Source organism: Stigmatopora argus, chromosome 22 (genome assembly GCF_051989625.1).
Source record: "Stigmatopora argus isolate UIUO_Sarg chromosome 22, RoL_Sarg_1.0, whole genome shotgun sequence".
In the NCBI taxonomy this organism is placed as follows: Eukaryota; Metazoa; Chordata; class Actinopteri; order Syngnathiformes; family Syngnathidae; genus Stigmatopora; species Stigmatopora argus.
In genome coordinates this window covers 8501662-8522463 of record NC_135408.1, presented here as the reverse complement: position 1 = coordinate 8522463, position 20802 = coordinate 8501662, and the positions used below count along the sequence as shown (strand labels likewise).

The 20802-nt window shown below is 41.6% G+C and overlaps 1 protein-coding gene across 1 annotated transcript in view; it reads left to right on the top strand.

Annotated features, from left to right (window-relative positions):
- Positions 1-6140: 6140 nt before the first annotated feature.
- The window catches only part of med13a (mediator complex subunit 13a), a 41579-nt gene continuing 26917 nt past the window's right edge, over positions 6141-20802 (top strand). The window contains exons 1-3 of the mRNA XM_077592173.1: positions 6141-6900; positions 10149-10383; positions 19138-19306. Of these exons, the coding sequence (XP_077448299.1) occupies positions 6835-6900; positions 10149-10383; positions 19138-19306 (470 nt within the window). The 5' untranslated portion in view covers positions 6141-6834. The remainder of the gene's footprint in view (positions 6901-10148; positions 10384-19137; positions 19307-20802) is intronic.

Genomic DNA, 20802 nt, shown 5'->3' with positions numbered 1-20802 from the left:
ACCCGCGTCTTCGATTTCGCCTACGTTGATTTGTTAAGAGAAGGACCGCTATCTCCGTGTATTTATGCATAGACGCTGCACACGCGTTTGTCTCTTTATGAGCACGTGCCGTGCGTGGCGTACAGTGTGGAGTCAATGCGAACGTGTTTGAAACCGAGGCTCTTCAGACGTCTTGTGTGACTCTGGTGAGTAATCAGGTAATTGATCATAGAGACAGGTAATTATTCCTTTGCCAAGCCCCTCGGCAAATGAAAAGTGCAGGAAAAAGCATCAGTCTCATCCAACACAGCTGGGGGCACGAGGGCCACGGGATTGTGAAGATGGTGCTTTTAAAGAATAAATGCTCATCAAAAAAATGGAGTATAGCACAGACCAAAAGCATCACGAAGCTCAATGATAATACTTGATGGATAAGATAAGTAAGCCGTAGATTGGCACTCTAGATTGAGATGGTACTCGGTCGTTTGGTCGCCGGTCTTTTGGTCGCCCAGAAGGTTATTGATAATTACCATTTAAATCGTTGCTCAAATTCCCTAAATACAAACTGTGAATTACTATTTAGTCATACTTAATGCCCTATTAATTATTAGGCTAAAGAAAAGCTCCAAATTTCCCAGACTTTTATTGTTTTTTGTTGGAGAACTTGTTAAGATCCTGACGGACGTCGCTTCTTAAAGGGACAACGCATGTACATACAAACTCTTCTACACTCGCACGTCGGCCTATTGAAACTGCTCATGGCCATTGTTGGCTTTTATTGATGCGTAGACCGTGTTGTTTTACCTTGTTTTGTCGCCGGTCTTTTGGTTGCCCGTTGTCGCGGTCTGGGCGACCAAAAGACGGCGACCAAAAGTCCGGCGACCAAAAGACGGTGACCAAAAGACCGGTGACCAAAAGACCGCACACAGCTAAAGTTTGGGGTAAATAACGGAAATAATGTTAGGGTTTTTTGGGGGCAAATAGCCTTCTTTCTGCCCATTGGCTTCAGCTCAGAAGCCCCCTATTGCCGCTCGTATTGTCGAGCGGAACGGAAAGCAGTTTGTCTCTTTAATTTCATTGCCATCAAAAGCAGAAGACCCCGCCGCCCCTCCCCCAAGGCCATGCCTCGTTGTCATTCTTCATCGTCGCTCCTCATCATCGGGGAGCTCACAATCGCCTCCCCCGTCCCCGTCCCCGTCCCGTCCCTCCACCCACCCTTTCCCTCGCCTTCCCCGGGCACCTCCTCCGCCACGCAGAGAAGTGGTGGCTCGCTGGCTGGCTCGCTCGCCGGTTCCCTCGCCGGCGGGCCGAAACGCCAACTGGAGGCAGACACTTATTTGGCCCCGGGATAAAGCTAGATGTGTTCGGAATTGAAATGCTATGCGCCTGGCATGAACCCCGCTGGCAATGGGAGACTAATCAGTTGTTGAAGGGCAAATAAGCAAATAAAAGCACTTTGTAAATCTAATTTGGCCTTGACATTTGGAGGGTCTGACACAAAAGCTTTGTTCCCTCAAACACAGGCAAAGTTTGTCCCTCTTTTGTTTGAGCAGCTATTGACCCGGGAGAGGTGAAAAGAGGGTTCCGAGGTAAACCCGGAAAATAGACACTGTTGAATAAACATTGAGAAATAAAGACGGGAAAAGACGCGTAACATGCGTGTACTTTTTTGAACTTTCATCTTGTAATATATCACAACGGGGGGACAAGGGATTCCCAAAAATACAGAAATCTACTGGACTTGAATACACAAATTTGTTTAGGGGTCATCTTTCACTTGTAGCCATAATGCACAGAGAAATTCTAAATCATGTTGGCACAGATATTAATTCCCCCCACTAGCAGTGACGCACGACAGAGATAAAATGCAAGTTGACTTGCACGAAATGGCCATTTCTCATGTATTTTTTTTTTCATAACATTGAAAACAAAAATTCACTCTGTGGAAAATGGCATTATCGAGAGGATAGTTTAATCCCAGTGGAAGATAATCTCATAAAATGATAACAGCATTTTCTACATGAACTTGTTCAAAGTTCAATTCATAACATTTCATTTTAAATCTCTCAATCACAGCTCCTTATTGAATCATATTCCCAAACCGGATTACGATACCTTTTATGGTGTTTTTGGTTTGTCATGAATTTGGATTAATCCAGTGTGTCTTGTTTGTTTTGTTTCTTATCATCCATTCTTATTTTATCCATCACCTGTTGTCCGCCACTTCCTGGTGTATCTAACCAATCAGCTTCGCCCCAGCCTTGCGTGTCACCCGCCCATTTTTCTTGTCACAGGTGTCTGTTTATTTTAGCTTCAGTCCTTATTAGGTCATTGTTGATGACTTTTCTTCTTACCTTGGTTCTTGTTTGAGTACCTTCATTTTCCTATTGTAGGAAAGCCATAGTTTTGTTAGTTTGAGAATTTGTGAAAGCAATGAGACCCAGAAGAATGTGGGGCACCCGGGTCCGAATGCCAGTTTTCTGCTTTTGCTGACGGAAGTCATTCCGACAATGATCTCATCTGTTCACTCTCTGCTCAGCCTGCCAGTGCACTTTTCATTAGCCTTCACTTCATATTGAATGTATTAATCCCATGCTGCTTATGTAGGGTAGAAGGCTGATTAAGAGGAGTGATACAGCCAGCCTTTCCTCCATCTGCTTGCAATGTGTTTCAAAAGTGGGGGGGAGAAACAGCCAAATGACAAGGGCTGGAGAAAAAGACTATAGCGGGGGAAAAATGTGTGTCAGAAGCAGGGGATGCCAGACTTTCGCAGGCAGAGGCAACAAAGGTTTGGCACCGGCCGTATTTGTCGAACTGCAATGTCCCCGTAGCGCAGGGGGTGGAACCCCACCTAACCCCGCGTCCCATTTTTGGAGGGATCGTGCTACGGACCCCCCGCTAGCAACAGACCTCCCCTTAATAGAATAGAGAGGCAAAACATTGTTGCACCAACGGAGCGGATAGTCTTTAACTAAAGATGTGTGAACAAAAAGCAGCTTTCTGAAGCTGCTTATGCTTATCAGGGTCGCGGGGGTGCTGGAGACTATCCCAGCTGACTTCCCCAAACTGGTCGCCAATCAATCGTAGCGCCCGTATAGAGACGGATAACCATTCCTTCTTACCATCACACCGCCACCGATGGGGATCGAACCCAAGCATCTTGCGCCAAAGTCAGGCAAAAATACCACTGCAACACTGGGTGGCTCGTAAATGTTCTTGAATTGTATTTCAGTTTCTGAGTTCTGCTTTGGTTTTTGGTTGAGGTCATACTGGGCTGAAGAGATTATTATTATTAGTTACAGTATTTTATAATCAGAATAAGACTCATTTTTGGTTTGTTTGTTTCCATTATGTATTAATGTGAGTTGGTCCAGGATTTGTTAATCTGTTACCTCCACTTCTGGAAGTATCCCGTTATTTAGGGACTACTTTGCAAGTCAACAATGCAGTTATTTAAATCTGGATAGAGGTGCTTCACCCCCAGGCTATTCTGGCGGTCTGATTTGAAGTCAATGACACTAAAATGGGGGTTTTGGGGGTGGAAGAGGAGGACGAGGGCTTTATTTGAACTATCTATCATGCTTGTATAGCCGTTGAGTCTAAGGATAGGATATTACCACTTAGCTTGTGTAAACACAGGTTTCATGCTCCTGAACTCCAGACCTTGGAGGTGTGCTTAACTGCCAGATGCTTCAACCGTGTCTGCAGTTCTTAGAGGCCATTTGTTGTCCATTTTATTGACAAATAAGTCTCGGTTCCTACGATCGCTCCGACTGCGGTTTCTGCGCAGTGCGTGGTCTCCAGAAGTCAATCAAAAATAACCTTTATTTCATTTTATAACTCCCACAATGCAGTTACTATACATCCACATGGATACAAACTTAATTCTCCCTGGTAAAGACGATTGTTGTTGTTTTTTTTTCCTCGGGGCTAGTCACACAACTTTGACCGCAAACGGTAGGGCCCGTGTTGCGTGTCCAATTAGTTGCCAGCGCCAAACTATCTCATGAAGTGGTTTTGTCGATAAAAGTACGAGTTGTGCTCGGATGGAAATGTTTCTTGGTGGTGGAAGATAACAGAAGGTGGAGATAATGATAGGAAAGCATTAGCAGACTTGATAGCAATCGTCGTTCGCTTTTGCATTCACAACTGACTGTTTTTTTTTTTTACAAGATAGTATCATCCACGACAATTGTTTTCACATCAAGTCGAGTGAAGATAAAAGAAAGCCGTGACTGTAAGTGATTGCAATTCATATTCCCGCGGGGAGATTTAAGCTGGAGAAAGCCGCTCAACGAGGATCAGATGGGATCATAAAGCTGATATTGTGGGGCCGCCGAGATTTCTTAATAATAGCGCAATGTTCCTGTTGTGCTTTGTATTCAAGATCGCCTTGTTTACAGTACTTGTTTAACAAGGATCATTTGTGGAAGGATCCTTAAGTCACAACATATTTGTTGACCCCAATTCCAACCCACCCATTTTTTTTAGAATATCTTTGTCACTGAGTTCCATTCATTCCTAAACAGTTTTGCAACTCGGTTCATTTGCTCGCAACAATTGTGTGGGATTTTATAGGCAAATCTTTGGTCTCCTAAAACAGTGTGAGAAATGACTGAAGGTTTTTTTGTCATGTAAACGATTGACACAAAATGAACCCAGTTTATATATTTATATATATATATATATATATATATATATATATATATATATATATATATATATATATATATATATATATATATATTCCTTTGTCATCATCACTTTCAGATATTCAGCACACAGACGGAAAAACAACGAGCCGCTATAGTTAATTTGCCGGTAGTTTATGGGAACATGGCCGAGATGTTTATTACAGCCGAAGCGTATAACATTTATGAAGCAGCAATAACCTTATAGACATTTAAACACTGGTCAGAATTCTGTAAATCTTTGACAAAAATAAAAAACCCTGCATGACTACTCATTAAAAGCCACTTCACATGAAATGTCAAGATTTTAATGGTCCTTAATGATAATGAGCACTATTTACATTTTTTCTCTCAATTTTTGTACATTTCAATTAACATTTCTGGAAACATTTAAAAGAATATAAAGATAATAGTATGTTTCCCCTTTTATTTATATTACAATACATACTTTTTCACACTGCTATTTATTTAGCACTGTGAGCCGATGAAACATATCATCATAACAGATTGCAATTACAGCAAAAAAATGATTCGTTTTTATAGCCCATAACACAAATGTACGCACATTAGTCAAGCAAACTGAGCTGGACACAGATACCTGCAATTATTTCTCATTCCAGCCATGGCTTTCCTCCCAGGCAAGCGTGTGAGTCAACCAGCTAATATCTCCAGCAGAAACAATGTGTTTGCATAATTGCTGCCCTTGGTGGCAAACAAATGAGAGACATATTCTAATTTACTGTGTCAAATAATGAAGGGCTTGGCAAAAAAGGGGGAAAAGTGAGCAACCGAATTGATTTCTGCTGTGCATCGCCGTTTAAACATGGATACGTTATTTATCTAGAGGGAAATTACAAGAACCCACTTGTAAACACTGCAACGTTACACGATTATGAGGTCAATGTAACAATTTAGCAAATCTAATAACTATTGGTATGATCTATTCCATTTCCATTGCATTTTTCTTATTACTAGGTACGATCCTCCAAATCTGCTTTCAAATATTGCATAACTACTTCAAATTTCCTGCTGAAAACAAAAGAAGGCATTGATGGATAAGTGCATGTTTGGTGCACGAATTCCGAAAAAGGAGCAACATTACATTCGCTAGGTGGAGCACTGTGTAAAAGTGAGCAACTTTATTGCATTTGATATTCCGGAACAAAATCTGTTGCTCAGCAGCGCCACTTGCGCCGGCTGGACAGCCAAGTGGCAACACATAGCAGCTCTTGTGTTGTTACAACCCTCATGACCATGACAGTGTCAAGTTTGCCACACTCAGAACGAACGCTGCTGTTGGCCCTTTCAAAATAAAGCGTCGGCGAAGTCTAACGCCAACTAAAGTGCCCACTATCCCAACGAGCTTTGGTTTTACCGCCGCGGAATGGTTGAGAAAAGATTGCCGTGACGTAAAATGATGGTTTTATAGTCTTGTTTTTGACAGGACGAACCACATTGTGGAGGGGGCGTCTCTTCTGAACGTTTATTTTCTCGGAAGTGTATCAGAATTTGGCATTCTAATAAGGCGGAATTCGGCTAGCTTGATAAATCTTTGACCACGAATGAGCCAATCGGCTGTGGAAGGCAGAATTGCCCCTGTGGCCGCCATTAAAGAAAGGAATCCATGAATTCAAATGGAAAAACCAACAGGAACCGAGACAGATATCATGATCGTAATCATTGTTCGGATCGAGGCTGATGCCATTTTTAGCGGCTATTCCGGGGATGGATTTGGCTTCTAGAAGATTTTTTTCCACCGTGGAGTGCTCCGGAATGTTTTTTTATTTTTTAAGCTGAGACCGTTTTTAGGGCTAAGGGGGAGGGGGAGAGTTGCTTCTTTGCGCTCCTTTTCTTTTTGTTTTATGAACATTTTTTTTCTCCCCCCTCCTTGGAAATGTATTGAACTTGGGATGCTTGGGAGATGTCGCCCTGAAGACCACCCGAAACAATTCGATCGGCTTTTCAAACCACGCCGGTTCAATTGCAATCGGATGGGTTGTTAAATGAACTATGCTCCATCCAAATGTTGCCAAAATTATTCCTCGCTGATTAAGCTTGAAGCCGAGGAAGAGGAAAAAAAGACCGATCTGAACATTTGCCCCCCTTTTTTTGTTATTTCCCGGAAAGTGAAATGATGGCGCGGCGGAGCTCGGAGTGAAGAAGGATGAGTTCTTGTTTTGTACCAAACGGGGGCAGCTTGGAGGATTGCCATTCCAATCTATTCTGTCTGGTAAGAGATTTAAAACTAAAGCAAAGCAGCCATTTTTTTAACTAGCTGAGCGGCGGCTAAGCTAACGTTCGCCTCGGAGCCATCAGTTTTAATAGCAGCTTAGCCAAAAAAAAGGCTTACGGCCCGTCGATCTGACATCATTTGGGGCAGCGAGACTTCTTCCCCCGTTCCGCCACTCTTCCAAGATCATGTTTCCTTCCCAGTGAACAAACGCCTGGTCTCGCGTGTCACTCACTCGCCGCCTCGCTGCGCTTACTACGGCTTCCTTACCGATTGCCCACTTGGCAAACTGTTGCGGTCACGACACTCGTACGTTTGCTGTTTTATTGACATTTTCCGCCAAGGTAAACATGGCAACAAAGGAGCACGGAAATCAAGTGTCTGCAAAGTTTCACTTTGTCCGATTGTTCGTTTTCTTGTTACAGACTATTACACACACACACGTACAGGTTGGCGGCTGCCACTACAAGTTTTAAAAGTTCTACTTTGGATGTTTTTCCTCAAGAAGCAGACTTTTTTTGTGGCGTTTGTCGCAACATCCAACTTGAGCGTCCTCATCAAAACAATGAGATTTGTGACATAATTTCCTAGTACATCAGCATGTTTTTATTTGGAAAATGCAGGAAAACAAAGGCTTGAATGTGCCAATTGAATTTTGCACGAAAATATACATAGTAAATACCACGTAATAGGTGCATAGTAGTAAGAAAATTTGGATCAAACGCAGCAGACACTCATCTCATGCAAGTGTTTGTTTTATTTATTATGACCGGGCAAATATTGAACTGTTTTCACAATGTTTATATTTAAAAAACAAACAACTATTGCCAAGTCTAACATGATTATAAGCGGCTGACATGCTAACACAAACAAAAACAATTGAATTAAACCATCAATTTCCTCTTTTAGTAACTTTTTGACAAAAAAACTAATTAATGGCAGTGATGCCTACCAATTCATCATAAATATACAGTTAAAATATCCCATCAGCGGGTGTGTTTTTTAATAGAGCTGTTCTACTTTGACCAAATAATAACAAAACATACTCTGTTAATACTATACTATGCAGCTCACAGTGTTGCATTCAGGTGCAAGTCCAGACCGAAGGACAAATAGGTGTCCTGCCCGAGACGAACCCTCCCTCCCGAAACGTGATTGTTTTCAATGTTAGCGTTTGTTGGCAAATTCAAATCATTTATGTAGTCAGTCATCATATTCACAAGTGTCTTAATCTCCTCCAAATTCCCCAGTCTTTGCACCAACTAGGACACAGAGGCCCCGGGCTGATTATTATATAATCTCTGGCATGCATTTCTAGACAGTACACACATCCAGGTTGCTCGAGTTCCCAGCTTTTCGTTTGCATACTAAAAAGCTACCGGGAGTTGTCTTTGGCATCCAACGTGTTTATCTGTCTTTCAATATCTTTTCCCCTCGTCGCTCGTTTCCAACTTGTGACAAAGCGTTACTCTAAATCAGGGGTGCCCATCGCCGCTTTCCAGTCAAAATGGATATGACATCAGTTACCGTCAATGGCGGTGAATGGTAGTACATGGACCGTATCCGTTTTTTTTTCTTTTCTGCTGCTAATAGACGTCTCTGCGCCCTTAAAGGATGTACTTGGAAATTAACAAGCTTTTATGAGTTCCCGCAAATATTGTTATTGGAAGCGGCTGCATTTGACTTCTTCCTTTCGAGCCGTAAAAACAAGCCAAATGATCAGTGACCAGAAAACCATACACTAATCAGAATAAGCCAATAACGTAGCATCTTTTATGATCAATTAACTGGGCTCCTGAGCTGTGCACGCCGAGAAGTTGACATTTAATTGCAAAAGAAGAAAAAAAATCCCCACTCTGTTGTACTCTGTTGGGCATACAGCATTGCTCTGAGCTTGTAATTACAATGTTTATGACAGCACTTGAAGGCAGCGCTGGCTACAGTGGACAAGCAAGGTCCAGGCTGGTAGATGGCTGTCTGGCTGACATTTTCCTGCACACTGAAACTAAGCATAACACCACTACTGTTATGACTCACGCACAGAACACTCTCTGCTTTGTGGTTTCATGCAGAAAGAATGCATACACATTGTATTTTTCTCCCGCTTGTCTTGATTGGCTACTTTTAGAAAAGGATATTAGCAATTCTTCCAATGACATCCGTTTCTCAGTGCAGTTTGCACAATCAGGTAGTTATTATTTTAAAAAAACAATAGCTGTTAGACTACACTTTTGAATCACAGGTATAATAAAATGCTTTGTCGGCATGTTAATTACAGTGCGCAGTTGATCATGCTGATGACTCACTAGACAATGTCTTAATGAACATTTAATGTGAGACATGGAAACAATGAAACACACAAATCTAGCTGGAATGACAAAAAACAAGTTAAAGATGAGATTGAAAGTAAAACAACATTCGACTCAAAACTCCCACGCTCACAGATGTTTTATATACTCAATTTAAATCATCGAATCTATTCAAGAAGATTGAAAAATAAACTCAAAGGGTACAACTTGAAATCATTCCACTTTCAATTGTTAAATTAATCATAGGAATCGGCTGCCATTGATATCAACACAAAGCAACCAATGACTATGAAGCCCCAAAAACAATAGTAAATGATCCAAAATTTACTGGAAGTGACCCACAAGCAATGTTCCCTCTAAGTTGCGCGCGTGCGCAATTGCGCACTACTCTCGTCTTCTCTGCGGACATCAAATCATATGGAGCGCACAAAATAAAATCCCTTTTTTTTTTTTAGCTGTGAGGCCGACGCGCGAACCACTCATCCGCCGGGCCGCCCATTCATAGATATTAATCATTACATTTTATTATTACTAAATCATTTATGTGTAGTAGACATACACCTGCTTATGGCAGGTGTGATACTGGTGTGTGCCCATAGCGAGCAATGATGATGTTGCTCACACTGGTACTCAGTGTGCTCAGGGAGGTTGTCTTTCTGCTCAGACAAACAAAAAATTAGAGGGAACATTGCCCACAAGTACCGTCAAATACCAAAGAAGTGACGCAAAATGAACTCATCGGCTGCCATTGACAAGAATAGATGTCCACTTTATTTAAACTCTCTGCGGGGGCTCATCTTTTGAACGTTGGCCCTGTCAATGGCGGCTAGCGGGTTAACTTTTGTGACTCGGCCCCTCGCGAGATCTCGTTGCCACGCGAACCAGACTGCGTTTATGCACGATGGGCACTAATGAGCTGTCTCTTCTCCTTTTACGCAGGCGGACTTGACGGGAATCAAATGGAAGAGGTTTGTGTGGCAGGGTCCCACCTCGGCGCCCATCCTCTTCCCAGTGACGGAGGAGGATCCCATACTGTGCAGCTTCAGCCGCTGTCTCAAGGCAGACGTCCTGAGCGTGTGGCGACGAAGCCAGCGACCGGGTCGGCGGGAAATATGGCTGTTCTGGTGGGGGGACGACCCCAACTTTGCCCATCTCATTCACCCCGAGCTTGTTGGTAAGATCTTTTCAGTGCACTTTCCCAATCGGGGGATTCTTGACTGCATGGCAGCTCATGTTGTTGCTCACCCAGAGAGTTTAACTTTTTGTCAGGGTTGAGTGTGTAATGTACTTTGCGGCTGCATGATAGTTAAAAGGGAAGCTGGCGCCACATCAAAGTCTGTTTACAGGTCTTGGGAAGTGCAAGTGTATATATGATAAGAGTCTTTTATGATGGCACTGGAAGCCGCAGGAATTCCTATAAGATGATGTTGGTTGAAAAATGAAAATCTAGGGCTCTGAACGTTGACTTGAAGGTATTTTAGTTGCATGGACAGTTTGCTTGCTTTAAAAAAAAAGGGAAATTGAATAGCCATTTAACTCAACCACACTATTTTTGGTTGCGTTTTGAAATAAGGTGATTAAAAGAAGACACAGGGCTTCATCTGAATCAGTGCCCCTGCCTGGCAAGAAACATTATCTTTGAATATAAAATGAACAGCCCATTACTGCTTCACCATTTGTGGGAGTCACTTAAGCTAGCGGCTTTCTAGCTGTAAAAAAATAACAACGGAAAGTGTAAAAGGGTTTGCAGCTTCTGTATAATACAAATGTGAACATAAATCACCTTGTCGTGATATGTTATTGGTTGTACCATGAAAAATGATCCAAGTTTCAGCGCTTGTCAGGTGGGCACCAGGGATCCCCTGTAAGTCGGCACCCCAGGGAAATGTTAGAATCTGTGACTGATGAGCCGGCCAGACGCTTTGGTAGTGCCAGCACCTGTAGGACACCGCCACGCTGCTCAAGTCTCCGTGGGGACGCCAGCTATCATGCGCTCTCATTTTCACATTAGTGTTTGAAATGGGAGGACTCAGGTATCAGGTTCTCCCCACTGACGTATAGAACACTAAAAAAGCATGTTTGGCTACTCTACAGAGAACGAACAAGACAGTTTGCTGGTCAGAAACTGAACTGGGCTCCTTGCAGGCGCAACCATGTGGAAAGGAGGAAAATGCGTCAAATCCCACTTTATTCCCCTCCTTCCTCCAACTGTAACATTAGTGCTGAGGGATGGAGGAGGGCATTTTTATTCATGCTGTCTGCCACGTTGATTGAACTTTGGGAGCTGAGCTAAGCATAGCCTTTCTATGACTCCCCTTCATAATTGGACATTGTGCCTGAAGTGGATTCCCAATGAAACCTTGAGGCTTCCAAGGGCTAACCATTCAGGCTGAACCGTTCCCCGTAATAACCTGAAGGGTATGCTTTAGCTGTAATAGCGAGTGCTACATTTCAAGTCAGATGGGGTGGCATAGCAAACTTACTATAGGAGGGAAATAGTAGGAGTTTACCCCTAACTAGGGTCTTACATATGCTTTAGGCAGGTTCACATGAGATATTTGATGATTTAATATGGCCAAGAGCAGCTGTACCTACGGGGAATTGGAAAATGATTCATCTTTTTTTTCCTCTCAGGACATGTGGCTTTTGATGTGCCTGGTAAACTAGACCAATAATCATTTGGAATAAAATATTCATATATATATACAACGGCAAGGGATGTAAACATGCACATTTTTTGGGGGGAATTATTTTTTGCAATTTTTTTGCAAACTTTGGGCAATGCATTTTTGGAAAATTATAATTTGGGGTCCCCAAAATCTATTGTTAACAGGTGAGTAAATTCTTTTTTCATGTTATTAAGTGTTTTTTTAAATTTTACTGTAATTTGTGTGGGCTTCAGAAAATATGTATTTTTTTATCTGTAGTGAAGTTTTGGTGGTTGCTATGCAAATCTGCTGCTTTCCCCTGATTTTGGCAAGCTGAAATGGCACTCGCTCCCCGCTCTTCAACCCTCATTAGATTAGCGGCCTGTGAAAGACTTTTAATTTTGACCAAGTGCCATTTCTATAAATCAGCGTGCCAGTAATCCCTTCTCTCCAGGGACATGGGGGGCGAGAAGGAGTTGAGCCAAAGAGCCGAGGGTACTAAAGGGCGTAAACTTGAGGAATCTTTTCATGTCTGACACTTAATCACTATTGAGGTAATGTAAGGGTAACAAACTGCTAAGCGGAGTCTTAATAACTAGCTTCACTCTTTCTAACACAATAAGAAAGGTAATTCTAATCTTTTCCTGAGTGACTACCATTGCCAGATCAAATTGCAGCTCCCCCCTCCCATTGGTTCGGAATATCTATGCATTCTTATGCAAAAACCCTGCTCCCTTCATCACCCTTTTTTTTCTAAAAACTTGCAGTTTTGTCACCAGGAGATGCTGATCTTTTCAGCATAAGAAATGTTTGTGCAGAAATAGTTAGGTTTCTTTAGTTCGTACTATTATGCATCAACTGGGACGTTCAGTCACCCCTCCCAGTCACAATCAATGTTCCCTCTAAGATGCGCATGTGCGCAATTGCGCACTACTCTCGTCTTCTCTGCGCACAGTAAATCATATGGAGCGCACAAAATAAAATCCCAATTTTTTTTATTTATTTGAAGACGACGCGCGAACCACTCATCCGCCGGGCCACCCATTCAAAGATATTAATCATTACATTTTATTATTACTAAATCATTTATGTGTAGTAGACATGCACCTGCTTATGGCAGGTGTGATACTGGAGTGTGCCCATAGCGAGCAATGATGATGTTGCTCACACCGGTACTCAGTGTGCCCAGGGAGGTTGTCTTTCTGCCCAGACAAACAAAAAATTAGAGGGAACATTGGTCACAATAGATTGGACGTCGAGCGCAATCAATGGTGGCCGGTAAGTTAACTTTTTGGGCCAAAAATAAACTAGTCCTGCCAACATAAGAACCAAACTGAGTTTGAGGACCCCTGCTCTATACAGTGCAAATTCCAAGCACAAGAAATGACAAAGTCCAACTGTGTGTCTCAAGTCTTTGGGTCTTTTCCCACACATCCGCCGAGAGCAATAAGATGTAAATGATTGCCACTAGACTATATACAGAGCGAGATAATTGCCACATTATGCAGTGCTTCTCAACAGTATGTTCTGGGCTGATAAACCGTAATGCCAAGTACTCAGACCACAAGGCCTGGGCTGTACCGGACAGTACATACTAATTATTACACACAAAGACAACTTTATCGTTTCTTGCATTCTTGAGTTTTATTGAGGTAGTCATGCAGAAATGTTACCAAGAGGGCACGAATGTGCTTCCAGTTATTGGCAAATCTACTGTATACTGGACTCGCTGGCTTTGCAGCAAAGACATAGTCTAACTGGAGCTTCACATGGATCGTTGCATCTAACAAGCAGCTCTGCATTGCTATGCTGCACTGGGCTGTTTCCCCGACCCCCTCATTACATACTACTTAGCCACAAGGCAATAGCTCCTGTGCTTTTACAACCCCGTTTTGTAACGTGTACGTTTCAAATTGAATGCCAAGGTGTGGTTATCCGACCACTTGAAAAATAATCTCCACTATGGGCGTTGTAGCGTGAGCCTTTTCCTATCCACTCAGATTCGAACAGAACGAGCAAGATCAAGAGGCTTGAGAAAAAGAGAACAAGTGTTGCTCCTTGGCTAGTCTTGATGATTACTTTGTAATCATTCCGCATCCGCGCATGTGGTGATTAAAGGGTGAAAATCTGGGCCGTAGCATAACATCCTGTGAGACGGAGACCGTTTAAACAACAGCCATCCGCAAGCATTGTGCTGCGGATTGACCTCACGGCGACAGTGGATCTGGAGAGCAAAGACGCAAGATTTCAATTGCGGGCTCTAGTGGAACGGTTCCACGGCGGGGCTTTCTCCGCTTCCGTTTAAACAGAAACCACTGGGAACTCTCTTGGCGCTGTGACATCACCAAACGCCGCAGTTCATATTCTGCCACATTTGGTCGCTTTGTTTTGAAATTTTGAACAGAAACCTTGTCTACGCAGAAGCAGTGAAAACATGCGAAAAATACTATGAGCTTTAAGGCTGAAGGACAGTGTAGTAGTTTCCCTCGTTTGACTCTGGAGACTTTTATGAAGACACTTGTGGAGCCAATGGCTGAGCATCGACAGGCGTGTCATGAATACTCGGTCCTCGGCCACCGCTCGATGCTCGCTTAGCCGTGCTGCTCCGTTTGCGGCACGGGCTAAAACACGCTAATCTCCCGGGAATTTCCCTCTTCTCATTCGCCCATTTCCCTTTCCATGGTGGATGCACTTGCTGAATTTCCAATAAAATGTCTGATAAAATTTCCACTTTTAAAGCCAATGGCTGGTGACACAATGTTGAATGACTGAATGACTGGAACGTGACGAAAAGAGAATTTGGAATGTCGTGGATATTTGTGTTAGATTAGTGTGGCTCCCAGTTGACGTCATTATTATTTTTGCGGATTTCTGCATTGCTCGAATAGACTTGAGCTCGGCTCGTGTCTGTCCAGATCTTTAATGTAACTCCTGGGCCAATCGGTTTTTGTTGTGATTAGTGTTGCGCTCCCAATTTTGACTTCCATGAAAAAACACCTATCACATTCCATTATTTGTCTTCTATTGGGTTTTAAAAGTGTTTATAAATATTTGGAGTACTTCTGTGTAATTGATTAGGAGTATTTTTCCAAAGAAGGCTTTATTATTGATGGCACTCATTTGTAAACTTGGAGTGTTTAAAAAAAACTCCAAAAAGAAGCCTTTCATTGCTTCCTTACTCATTGAATGTATTTAAACGGACCAATTTGCTACTAAAATAACTTGTAAAACACACACTACATAAATTGCAAACATTTTGGAACGCACAAAATGTGCTCACATTAACTTGTTATGTGTGTTAGATACATGTGAGTATCATACCTTCATAACATTGGCTTTTATTGCAACAAGTACGCTGTGAAAACCCATAAAAGTGATGGCTTTACAAAAAGCTTATTAGCATAATTTTATTCTAATTTCATTTCAAGAGCTTCAACACACTGGTGCATGAATATTTACAGCAATATTAAAGCATGATGCACCTCATTTTGAAATGCAATTGCTCTCATTTAATCGTGTTTTACTCGGTTTGCAAATTTAATAGGGGTATGTTAACACACTGCATTTTTCATGCATTTAGAAATATCCATTCAATTACCAACATCAAGGTTATTCTCAACCAGACTTAATAAAAATACGGCACTCTCAAATATTCTGGACTGCTACTGTCTATCAATTAGAATTCGCCATTGATACATTCCTGCCTGAAATATATTCCCCTCCAATTTCATAGAATAACCAAGTCCAAAGCAGGGAAAGAAATAATAAATGTACTGAGTCACTTTTCCGCTCCGATTAGGACCAGGAAAGTGATTCTATTAGACATTTCACACAGTTTCCAGTCATAAACAACATGGTAAGGGGAACCTGGTAATATGTATGCCTTCAGGGCAAGGTTGTCAGACTCGGGTTGGTTCGAGGGCCGCATTAACGTCAACTTCATTTCATGTGGGCCGGACCATTTTAGATATTGTTTTAAAAATTGGATTCAAAGAACTAAATCAAAAGCCCTAAATATTCCATTTTTTTATAGATCTAAAAAGTGTTTATTTGAGCTTTTTTTCTTAGTAAGGGAAAATCTCTTTAAATCATTATGTTCCATATTAAAGTGGAAAACAGAAAATATTTTTATATATTTCTAGATTTTACAAAATAATTTTTGAACTAAAAACACAAAGAAAAAAATGGATTAAAAATTGCAATTATTGATTTAAAAGGGGGAAATCAGGAAATATAATATACATCTCTTTTAATCATTATGTTCTATATTAAAGTGGAAAACAGAAAATATTTTTATATATTTTTAGATTTTACAAAATGATTTTTGAACTCAAAACACAAAAAAAAAGGATAAAAAATTGCAATTATTGATTTAAAAGGGGCAAAATCAGGAAATATAATATACATCTATAATCTTCATTTTAATTTGATCCTAAAACAGAAAGTCAGCACTCATGATTTACTTTCCCGGGCCACACAAAATGATGCGGCGGGCCAGATTTGGCCCCCGGGCTGCCACTTTGACACCAGTTTGAAAAAAAACTGAAGATATCGCGTAATCGACTCGGCCTGCTTGTGAACTAGCTCCCTGCTTTTCCTTTTTTCTTCTTGCTGCAGTTTCCTTTCGTGCTCTCTGATGGATCTCTCTGGACTGACATAGCGCCGGGACTTGGCCATGCGTGCCGCACCGGCCCATGGGTGCAGTCTCTCTCTCTCTCTCCACACTGTCTTCCTGTCCCTTTTCTGCTTAGGAAATATTCATTAATTAGTAATGGAGACTTGGTTCGAGCAGTGCTGGTTCTTTCTCTCCAATTGCCGATAAGGAGGAAATGGAGGAGAGGCGAGACCTTGTAGTCGGTCGGGCTTGGGAGAATCCCCACGAGCGCGGTCGATCACAAAGCATTAATCTTGGTATTTAATGACTGCAGCGCTAAGTGCTTATACACAAGTGAACAAATGTGGCCCCCGTCCCACTCAAGACCACCCCTTAAAAGTCATTCCCAAAGCTTTTATCACACTCTCCTTCACTAAGGGGGGGACGCAGACACATCGTTTGGTGATGGACCTTTGAATTTTGGAGGACTCTGCGTAAATTCATAAGGAAGTCTGGCTTTTTCTGTCCTTGCATGTGCTACAATAGGTTGCCGTGCTTGGAGCAGATCTGCTATGCATCCGCTTAAGAGCTTTTATAAAGGTCACCTCATCTGGGTCTGCGACACAGGAGGCAGCCAGATAAAAGTGCCCCTGCCATCAGCTGGGCCAATAAATCTTTGTCTCAATGAGGCCACTTACCTTTTGGAACATAATATGCCATGAAAAAGCTAGCAGGGCTTTTTTTGGCATCTCATATTGGTAGAGATGTCTATAATCTACACTTGAAGCAGAATTTCGTTTAGCTTTACAAAAAATATGGTTTATGTAGAATTGTGCTTGTTCTCAAACCCATGATTTCTGGGAGTAGTTCATTTAATTTCAATGGCTAGTCCAATCGGGCTTTTAATATTTGTTTAACTTGAGATGTTTCAAGTCTGTCTCCATGTCGATGTGTGTAGTCTTGCAGCAGGCCCACAGGAAGCTCTAAAATGTGCAATTTGGAAACATTGATGGAAATTAAGCTGCTTCTTCAAAGCTTGGAGAAGGAGGTACAGTACAGCTGTGATCATGGAAGCAAAAGGCATATTAACTTTACGGAGAGTGACAATTTTGAATAAGAACCACCATTAATAGGGAGTAGACGACATTCCACAAGATCAATCCAAATGTATGATTTGCTTTGCTTTAGATTGGAGCTTTGCATCCTTTTTTTCCTCTGTTGAAGCTTTCAAATCTTATCATTCTCATGGATCTAGCACACTGACATTGGAGTATTGCCTAAAAGCTTCTATTTCCTTCCGCCCTGTCCTTTTTTCTTCTTTGCCTGCCTGTCCCTTAGGGGGCCTGTTATCTTTTCTTGTTGACTTTTTTGACCTCTTACCTGCAAGGTATCTGGTCTAACCAGATGCTGACTCACTCAAATCAAAGTGAGCGTATTTATGTTTAATCATTCCAAGGTTACGTTCACACGGCAGTTCAAATGCACTTTCATTTGGTTTGAACTGTGCTTGAAGGTGGCAGTCTGCCTTCTTACGCTTTAACACAGCTTCCACGTTCCTAGTGTGGTCATTTCAATATCGTTACAACCTTCGCTTATGTTGTTCCCATATGAAATCACGTTTTTTTTGGTACTGTTATGCCTTTTTATTATTTAAACTGTTCCCCACATCCCTAGAAAACCGTTTTGCCACCAGCAGGAAATTAATCACTTCCCTCTTCAGGAAAAAAAAATGGGAAAATCACACTCAGTAAATGCTAATGCAATTCGGCTCTGCCCCTACGTTTAGACCTGTTTTATTAAGGATAGCATGATATCATTTCAGTGAGCTTAATAAATGGAAAGAAATCAAAAGATTGAGCATGCGCTACATGTCACCTTTCTTGCTTGACAGTTCACTTGAGGTGATACATTTCCTCTCTTATTATCACTTTTTTTTGTTAAAATTGTGTTTTCAACATGACAGCTTAATTCATGTCATTTCTTCATCATTGACATTGGAAATGTTTCAGGCATGACCGTGGCAAGTCACAGTTTTAGTTTCAACCAATGACAATTCATGTAGCTCGGGCTTCCATTGTGTATGCTAAGCTGAGATGAAGAATGAATGGGCCACGGTGCTCATGCAGAGACAGCATTCTTGGAGGTCCGTGTTTGTTGGAGACTTGACTCGAAGGACAGCAAATCCTGTCAGATGTGAGCAATGGCTTATCCTACAGCCAAGTTAGTGCAGGCAGGCTTTTTGCCCTTGTGATATGTTTCCAGTCATTCTCAACACCTTGACTGTGGACACTGTCATCCTCTGGTCAATGTTTATTTATATATTTTTTGCTTGTGTTATACTGTATAGCACTTTTTTTTATTTGCCAGCTGTTTAACGAACATCCTGCATCCAAAATTTCTCTTAAATGCACAACACAAAACTAATATTATTGTTTGAATTAGATTAGGAAATAAAACAAGCATACGTACTATAGCACACTACAGGGTAAATGCTTTGACAAACAGTTTACATACTGTTTACTGGTTAACTCATCACCTCAATTGATGGATCAACTGTCATACAAAAAAAAATCCAAAATCAAGCCCAGGGGATTGATTAGATCCTGGCCCATGCTACTTATCTAGCATGTTTGAAGAAAAATCTCAAAGTAAATCTTACCTTCTGTCACTTCTTTGTCCACTCTAGCCGAGGACGACGGACTCTGGGAGAACGGTCTTTCCTACGAGTGCCGCACACTGCTTTTCAAAGCCATCCACAACCTACTGGAGCGCTGCCTCATGAATCGCAGCTTTGTGCGCATCGGCAAGTGGTTTGTCAAGCCCTACGAGAAGGATGAGAAGCCTATCAACAACAGGTTAGTGTCAGCGTGCTGCATGCGTTTTTCACTTAAAATTTTCGGTATTAGCTGCAATGTGGTTTGATGCCCTTAGTGGATTTTGCAAGGCTCTAAATGACACAAGGCTAAGAGTTTAATCACTTTTGTTTGGACTTGGCTTAAATATGTGCAAGTTTTTATTTTACTGCAACAACTACTCAAGGTCAAATGCCAATCTAAAACAACGTCATCTTATTTATACTTCTGTTTACTTATGCTGTACTAACTTTTATTCCAATCCTAACGGGTCTGTAATTACCCGTATCTGTTTGGGATGATATTGCAAGCAAAACATGCTTGCATGGAGGTTGTAGTACAATAAGGCTTTATAGCACAGTCGTGTAAACAGAAGGATTATGGGTGGATCAGACTGTATAGAACATTGATATTACTATAAAAGCTTTTGGCTCCATCTCTCATCTAGTAAGTCATCTTGGGACACGTTGATATCACATTGTTTTGATGCGAGAAAGAGATGCTGTTCTTCCTTACAGTCGTGTGTTTGTCTTCAAATGAGACACATTCCACCTCCGCAATGCTTTCCTCTACGCTGATCTCTTGCCAACATCACTTTACATAATACAGAAGATTGCCATCACGAGGTTCTGTCGTAGTACGTTTTAGCATTTCAAAAACAAACAAGAAAATTAAGTTCTCTATTTTAATCTTTTGTCTAGGTGCCCAACATTTTGGGCAGTCAAATGCACTAACCGCTGAGCTAAACTGGCAAATGTGCACATATGCCCATTTGTTACTGTTTCAGGAACCTGTTTGTATATTGTCGTCACATCTTCTAGTCAGGTGTCATGGGGCTTTGCAGTAAATTTTAGAAATGGCCTCATCTATAAAGACAATTTGTCGTTTTTTTTCCCATGGAGAGCTAAATCTGCAGCTCCAACATTCACCGCTTGATTATCCAAGTTACATACATTGCACAGGGGAGAAAGACCCGGCCAGGAAGTAGGGAAAAAAATATTTTCCTATTTTCCTCTTCCCTCCTACCGGTCGGTACCTCTCTCTTTCACTCGCCCCCCCTTCTATCCACCCCCTTATGCTGTCTCAGAACAGACTGGACAGGTTATAAATAGTGGAGCAACCAACCCTGAATTTTCTTGTTGTCAGGGATTTTTTTTCCTGTTTCCTTTTATGATACCTTTGCTTTTTAACTGATACAATGCAATCTTCCACTCATTCATTTTTTTTTTATTCCTTGACATCCCATTCTAACAAATGCGCCCTAAGATCGTTGCAAGTTTTAACGTTGAGATTGGGGGGCAACATGTTGCCTATTTTTGCTCCATTTGGAACCATCTTTATTTGTTTACTAGCTTACACTGTATGTTATGTGCCTTTCTGTCCTTGGGAAAGTAAAAATAGACTTAAGATTTGGGTTGGGCTTCTCTGTTGCCATCTGCTGATGGAACACGCTGAAAAGACACCCCCCTATCTCTCAGTTAATCATCCAAAGTCTCCAG